Below are 8,376 nucleotides of genomic sequence, written 5' to 3'. Positions count from 1 at the left end.
TGCCAATAGAAGGGGCGTGATGGAGAGAGGGGAGGAAGGAGAGGCAGGGAGGGGCACAGAGACGCCCTGAAATTATAACTCATACAGCAGATTTATCATACAGTCTGTGACAGAAATAGGGGACATTATTTTCTCAATAAAGGATGCACCCCTCATATGACGCAGAGGAGAACAATGGCACAGAGGCATGTCTGTTCTACATAATATTCTAAGGAAATAAGCCCAATATAGTAAACTTTGTTTTATTCATTTAGGAACATTTACACTTGTTGGCTCTCTGGAAATATTTTTATTTATTTTGTGTGTCTGTTGAAAAGCCATTGTGTATCTTTCACTGACAACAAATATAGTCATATTGAAAAATCATATCGAACAAATATTAAATGGATCAACTAAATTGCATTTCCCACCAAGGAAGTTGAAGGCTACTGTCCTGTCATCAACTGACACAACTGGCTATGACATAACAGGGCGTTTTACTGTAATAAAAATGTATGCAATGTTTTCAAACACCCACAAAGAGGCACTGTTGCACTGTAAACCAATCTACAAAGCGACGAGACTCCATAGACTGAGAAACCCATCACTTACCCCTCTCGGCTTGCCACACGCAAGCAACGTCAGATAAGAGTGAATTGCTGTCACCTTTTCATCAACATTAAGGTAGTCTATCTAGCCTATGTATTGTTAGGAAATAAGTGCAAAACATCCATGATTTTGAATACCATAAGAGTCAAATATATGGCTCTGCGTAGGGCTATTCAAATGTATATCACTACTATAGACTTTAAAATTCAAGACTGGAACATACGTAGAACATGTATCATTAAAGATTTTCATACAATTTTAATGCCTCATAATTTGTCTTTATAAAATTATTGAAAGCAGGGCGGTGGTTGAAGGAAAGACAAGTGGCATAATCGCTTCTCATTGGATGTGGGGGCAATGACGTTGCAGAGGCTGAAGTCTGTAGCTGGGAGCTGGCAGCATCTGCATCATTTCGACCGTCGTAGCAAAGACAGTGACAATATACTGGATATTTAGCCAGTAACAAGTAACACACATTTCTAATGCCAACGAATGTTTGGATGATAATTAAAACGGTAGGTTTAACTATCTTACTAGATTGTCTTTACAGACACATTTTCAAGAGGGTAACAAGATGCTTTGCTAGCTAACTTGTGACCCCAGACAGACAGACAGAATAATCGGGGCCCACAGAGGCCGGTCAGCTAACAGGGTTTAGCTACGGAAGCTAAAATTATTTAGCTAGTACAGAAGAGCCAGTCATTCAAATCGTGGTTACAGACAATTGACTAGTGCCGCGTTCTGTAGCTAGCTAACAAGCTAGCCAGACAGTTAGCTAGCTAAAGAAGCGGCTCCGCCTTTTATTGACAGACAGGCCGGTTGGGTTAACATGGAGACATCGGGGAGAATAACAACCACGCCAGACGCCCTCGACTTCACAGTGGAAAACGTGGAGAAGGTAAGAATCTTAGTCTATGGACAAATTCACCAATCAAACATGTAGAATCACAATAATAATCACAATATCAGATGTGTGTAGCCTACGTGGGTCTCTGTAATGTATTTTCTATGGGGTAGTTATAATGGTGGGGGGGGTATAGTTACAACATATACAGTATCATGACATGAGTTTATCAGCTAACCGTGGTGCAACAAACAAGTTGTTTTTTTGTCCCTGCACTGAATGAGACCAGCTAGTCTTTGCAGCTGAAACGGTAACAATAGCAAGTCTTTATTCTGTCCCATTGCCTGTGTATTCTCCTGACCAGTGGTGGAAAAAGTACCCAATTGTCATACTTGAGTAAAAGTATAGATACCTTAATAGAAAGTTACTCAAGTAAAAGTCACCCAGTAAAATACTATTTGAGTAAAAGTCTAAAAGTATTTGGTTCTGAATATACTTAAGTAGCAAAAGTAAATGTAATTGCTAAAATATACTTAAGTAGAAAAAGTAAAAGTATAAATCATTTCAAATTCCTTATATTAAGCAAAGCAGACAGCACCATTTTCTTGTTTTTGAAATTTACATATAGCCAGGGGCTCACTCCAACACTCAGACATAATTTACAAAAGATGCATTTGTGTGTAGTGAGTCCCTCAGATCAGAGGCAGTAGGGGTGACCATGTGTTTTATTGACAAGTGCGTGAATTGGACAATTTAACTGTCCTGCTAAGTATTCAAAATGTAACAACTACTTTTGGGTGTCAGGTAAAATGTATGGAGTAAAAACTACATTATTTTCTTTAGGAATGTAGTAAAGTAAAAGTAAAAGTTGTCAAATATAAATAGTAAAGTACAGATACCCCAAAAAACGACTTAAGTAGTACTTTAAAGTATTTTTACTTAAGTACTTTACACCACTGCCCCTGAATCAATAGCTATGACTGGTGGGCTAGTCTCTCTCCCGGTCTGTGTGATGCACTATATCATCCAACCCACTCTGGTGAAGGTTGTTGTGACTAAATGTAGGCTAGAAGAAAAGGGTAGAGTGGAGTGCATTGTGGGTACAGTGCAGAATATCAAAACAAAAGTAGAACTAAGTGCTCTTTGGTTAAGTCAAGGTCTAGAATGTAACCGAAAGAAGAGGCAAGGCACTCTTTATACTAGGGTTTTAAGTGCCTTTATTTCTATGGCATGTGTCTGCCCACTTGAGATTATTTATCTGATGATGTAATTTCTAGTAGCCTATGTAGAGTCTTACGCCTTCTGTCCAAATGTAATCTTCCTAACATCTCATACACACACTGCATCTATTCCTCTTCATCTGTCACAGACTGACTGCCTGGCTGGCAAGTGGTAGGATTTATAATCAGTATCTAGAACATCTAAAGTTGTTTAATGAATCCACAGCGGCTGATGTGTGTGTGTTCCGTATATTCCGCCACAGGGAATGCCCGGGCTTGATAGGCATGATTTAAACAGATACCATACGCACACAAATTCACTTTTAATATGCAGCAGAACACAAACCTCAAGGCAAGTTTTGATGTGTGTGTGTGTGTGTTCTGGAGCCTAGTGGTAGTCGGTGTGCTTAGGAGGACAGAGGAGATTGTGCAACATGCTGGTGGTCAATAAGATGGAAGGATCCATCTCTCCCTCTCGCTCCCTGTGTATAGCTTGCTCTCATTACTTGTCTTTGTCTAGGCATCTCATTTTCTTTCTCTTATCTCCCCTTCTCCATCGTTCTCTGTTCTTATCTTTGTGTGATTTGTTTTCTCTCAGTTCTTCTGCAGACAGTCCTGCTGCCGTGATCTTCTTACAATATTATGCCACCTGTCTTCCTGTCCGCCTGTTTGTCTTTGTCTGCATTTCTGTCTTTGTCTGTCTGTCCATCCATCCTGTCTGTGTCCCTCTGTCTGTGTCCCTCTGTCCATTCGTCCTGTCTGTGACCCTCTGTCTGTCTGGTCTAAACTCTGAGAAAGATAAAATGTTTGTGTGCATTACAGTCCATTAGTCTTTGATCAGGTCTGGCTAATTGTATCCCCATACTACTGTGCACTGGAGCTCTCAGCTAATGATTAGCCAGCTGGGAGGGAGCGAGGGGGAGAGAGAAAGAGAATTCTGGTACTGGAGGTCATTATACCCACCAGCCAACTCTCTCCATCATCTAAGGTGTGTGTGTGTTGGCATGCTGTGGCTGCTAGGTTTCTGTGATGAATCTCCCTGTTGCTGGGTGGCCGGTGACCAGGGTCAGAGGAGAGGAGAGGAGAGGGGGTTGGCGGAGAGGGGGAGGGGTGAAACAGAGAAAAAAGTGTGGATGAGATGGAGGAGCGAGTTGGATGGAGGTTGGGAGAGAGAGGGGTGGGGTGGGGGTAATGTCTGTGACATTTACAGTAAAGAAAGGAGGGAGTGTGGGATGTGGGAGGGGTGATTCCACCGTCTTGATTAGAGAGACAGTGGAAGGGAGTACGAGAGAGGGGGGAAAAAAGGGAGGTGGAGGAGGCGATATGCGACAGTCATGATTAAGAGAAGGCTAGAGGGACAGAGATATGGAGAACAGGAGAGGGAGAGGAAATTGAAGAGCAGGGGGAGAGGGAGAAATAGTAAAGATAGAGAAAGCTGTGGCTGCATCTCAATAGATACAGGTGGCTCCTTCTCATTGGCTCTTTTCTGATTCACACAATTTATAGCTAGAGTGTGTCTCAATTGTGTGTAGCTTCCTCTCCTTGTCTTCCCTCCTCCCTCTCCTTGTCTCCTCTCCTTAATCTCCTTGTCTCCTCTCCTACTGCTGTGAATAGGGAAAACTAGGCCGGTGAAAGCAGTCGTTGGCCGGAAGGTGTCCACCATATGTGCTGTTGTTTTCAGATCGATGCAGATGGGAGAGAGATGGACGAGGAGTTGAAGGAGAGCAAGACACTGTAGACCAGTGCTCTCCAACCCTGTTCCTGGTGAGCTACCTTCCTGTAAGTTTTCGCCCTAACCCTAATCTAGCGCGCCTGATTCTAGTAATTAGCTGGTTGATAAGCTGAATCAGGTTAGTTACAACTGGGGTTGGATTGAAAACCTACAGGATGGTAGCTCTCCAGGAACAGGGTTGGAGAGCCCTGTTGTAGACTGTTGAGATGTACAGTGAGTGTACATAACATTAGGAATACCTTCCTAATATTGAGTTGCACCCCCTTTTGCACTCAGAACAGCCTCAACTCGTCTGGGCATGGACTCTACAAGGTGTCGAAAGCATTCCACAGGGATGCTGGCCCATGTTGACTCCAATGCTTCCGGCAGTTGTGTCAAGTTGGCTAGATGTCCTTTGGGTGGTGGACCATTCTTGATACACACGAGAAACTGTTGAGCGTGAAAAACTCAGCAGCGTTGCAGTTCTTGACACACCATTGTGCCTGGCACCTACTACCATACCATGTTCAAAGCAATTCAATATTTTGTCTTGCCCATTCACCCTCTGTATGGCACACGTACACAATCCATGTCTCAATTGTCTCAAGGCTTTAAAATCCTTCTTTAACCTGTCTCCTCCCCTTCATCTACACTGATTTGAAGTGGATTTAACAAGTGACATCAATAAGGGATCAAAGCTTCACCTGGTCAGTCTGTCATGGAAAGAGCAGGTGTTCCTAATGTTTTGTACACTGTGTAAACCTAGTCCCCCAGTAGGTAACTCTAATAACAGCTGAGTTCAATGCACACGCGAACATCTCTTCAGTCTCCAACAGCAAATCAATTGAAAGCTAAATTGTGTTTCCCATAAGTGGATAAGAAGAGGAGAGCAAATTGATACAGAAGTAAACTCTCTCTCTCGTGTGTGTGTGCGTGCGTGTGCGTTATGGAGAAGTACGTTCCTGGCCCTGTCTTGGTTCCACCAGTACAATAGCCTTTGTCCCAGCTGTGTGTGTGTGTTTATGTGCCCAGCACAATCTGTGTGTGTGATAATAATGGGTACTGTGCCCAGGCTGGCTGGAAATATATCCTCTCCAAAGATAATCCAGTTAGTGTGTTATTGCATCTGTTACCCAACCTAGAGGTAGCCTAGGCCATCTCATCCCATTGGGATGTCTGCCTGGGTGGAACTGGTGCCAGCACCATAAAGGTAACGCCTATCCAGTCCCTTTCTGGGAACAATGAAGACCGAGAGGGACTGAGACACACACACACACACACACACAGAGGGTAGAAAGAGCAAGAGTAGGAGAGAAAGGTACCGACTACCGAGATACACAGACAGAGAATACAGAGCGAGGGTGGTGGAATGTGACACTAAACCGAGAGTCATTGTGATGTGTAGAGGAGAGAGAGATGTGTTGTGCTATTTTAGTGCATGGCTGATATGAGAGAGGTAGATCACTTCCAGTTGACAGATTGAGCATGACGTCACAGTCCCCCCCCCCCCCCTCTTTCCGTTATCGATGATTGTTTATTTTATTTTAGAGCCAGGAGCAGGTACCATATCTCATATCATCTTACCTGTTCAGGGGTTGAATATCAGTATTCTCAATGGCAACCACATAATGATCATTAAATGGTTGTGGGGGCATGTGTGATGATAGGTTGTCTTATTGTTGCTGAAGCAAGTGTGAAGCTTCAGTAATTGTGTCTTCATCTTTTTCTGTCTGGGATGCCGTCGTCATTGGCAACATGGGAGTATTTTTAATTTTTTTATCACTGCGCAGACATCAGACCCAGTCAACATCCGCCCACACCCCTACACACACACACACACACACACACACACACACACACACGAACACACATCGTCCCAGCTTCATTCATTCATCAGTTCCACTCCTCCTTCTGCACGTTATTTGATCTCCATTTCACATCATTAATATAAATAAGAACAGTTATGATGATTATATAAGATGACATAGATCTAATCAATAATGATGATTGATTTATCCAGTCAGACGTGGATCAATATCCAGTCCTTCAAGAAGAGTCTCTTAGCACGGCTCTGTCTGTCTGCCCCCCAGGAATGGTACAACAGGACACGGACAGTACATTACAGTAACTTTACTGGATATCAAAACCCGGACTGCTGTGTGACTCGACCATGTTAGCCCGCAGAGCTAAAGCCTAGTCGCTAGATCTAGGAGCTACAATGAGTCTTCAGGTCTCAGTTTACTGAACCTCCACTATGTATACATTAGTCTGCAGCACCCTCACTGTACCATAGTTAGGAGCAGATTTACTATGTGGCTGGTTGCACCTGCACACTATTCCCCTAGAGGGAGTACATGATGGAAGGTAGGCTACTAGGACAGAACAGTTAAACAGAGGTCAACAGACGACCTGCATGTAAAGTGTTGATCGAGACAGATTCATGTTTATTTTAATATAGCAGGTATTTTAAATAGCAGGTGCTGTCTCTGAACTGCAGCAGTGCCAACTGCTAGGCCCTATACATACAGGTAGGCTAGCCTATATTTAAGCAATAAGGCACGAGGGGTGTGGTATATGGCCATTATACCACGGCTAAGGGCTGTTCTTATGCACGACGCAACACCGAGTGCCTGGATACAGCCCTTAGCGGTGGTATATTGGCCATATACCACAAACCCCCGAGGTGCCTTATTGCTATTATAAACTGGTTACCAACGTGATTAGAACAGTAAAAATTACTTTTTTGTCATACCTGTGGTATATTCTAATAAAAAGCATGAGCTGGTGCACACCCAGAGAAAATGATTTAGTGTAGCGGTGCTGACTAACGGCGAATAAACTATAAGCTATAAAAATAAAGAGAGTGAAGAAGGCACAGTGATGCCGAAACGTTGGTGTTTTACCCAATAAATTACTGGGAGTTTATATATATATATATATATGAGTGTGCTACTCTCTTTATTTTTTATACCCGGGGTATATACCACGGCTTTCAGCCAATCAGCATTCAGGGCTCGAACCACCCAGTTTATAATATTGAATAAATGATATATTTCTAGATACAGATTATATTTCCTATGCATTTTGATAGCCCTCTTATACACATGTAATACATGTAATACTTATACACATGCAGCCGCACACAAGCGTACATTCCAAGATGGCGTAGCAGTGCGGTCGTGTAAGTAGCCTGTTTTTTTTATTTTACGTATATATTTCCCTATCACACTTTTCATCCTTCTACTAAATATACTTTCCTGCAACCCGCCTCACTCAATGTGGAACGGATTCTATTATTTACTCACCTTTATCTAGAATCTCCAGTTGAAACTAGCCAGCCAGCTAACTAGCTAACTAGCTACTTGCTATTAGCCACCGTTAGCGGTTTTCACCCAGAACATCAGATTTTCTGCCGGAACAACTGAATCATTGGACCTTAACACCGGATCGCAACTAGCTAGCCGCAACCGAATGGATGTCGAATGGATGTTGATGTAGGCTAATCACCACTGCTCCCGAAGCAAGCACCAGTTAGCCTTGTTGTCTGTGGCCTGCACTACCTACCAGCCAGCTCTAGCCTGGACTATTATCGGCCAGTCTGCACTGTCTGCACAGCGCGTTATCGACCCAGAACCTATCGGATTTTCTGCCGGAATCAATGAACCTTTAACACTGGATAATCGCAACTAGCTAGCTGCAACCAAATGAACGTTGTTGTTGGCTAATCAGCCTTGAGCTAGCCTTGAGTCAGGCACATCTCCCGGCTATCTACCTCTCTGTCAACCGGACAGGACCTCCTAGAGTCGACACGGAGCCCCGCCGATCCATCACGACTGGTCTGCCGACGTAATCGTCTGTGGTTTCAACAGGCTTCCCGTTGCGACGACCACGAATATCCATCTGCTAGCCCCGGCCCACTAGCACACGCAAACAACAGCCGTGCTTCCTGCTCGCTGTGCTGTAGCACCAATTCGAACTGCTCTCGGACTCAAATATTGCTGTTCACTGGACCT

The 8,376-nt window shown here is 43.6% G+C and overlaps 1 protein-coding gene across 1 annotated transcript in view; it reads left to right on the top strand.

The window, feature by feature from the left end:
- The first annotated feature begins 982 nt into the window (after positions 1–982).
- ipo13b (importin 13b) overlaps positions 983–8,376 on the top strand; it is a 31,127-nt gene continuing 23,733 nt past the window's right edge. Inside the window, exons 1-2 of the mRNA XM_084163790.1 lie at positions 983–1,103; positions 1,336–1,486. Of these exons, the coding sequence (XP_084019916.1) occupies positions 1,418–1,486 (69 nt within the window). The 5' untranslated portion in view covers positions 983–1,103; positions 1,336–1,417. The remainder of the gene's footprint in view (positions 1,104–1,335; positions 1,487–8,376) is intronic.

Source organism: Coregonus lavaretus (genome assembly GCF_964263955.1).
Source record: "Coregonus lavaretus genome assembly, chromosome: 6".
Classification (NCBI taxonomy): Eukaryota; Metazoa; Chordata; class Actinopteri; order Salmoniformes; family Salmonidae; genus Coregonus; species Coregonus lavaretus.
This window is presented reverse-complemented; position numbering and strand designations above follow the sequence as displayed.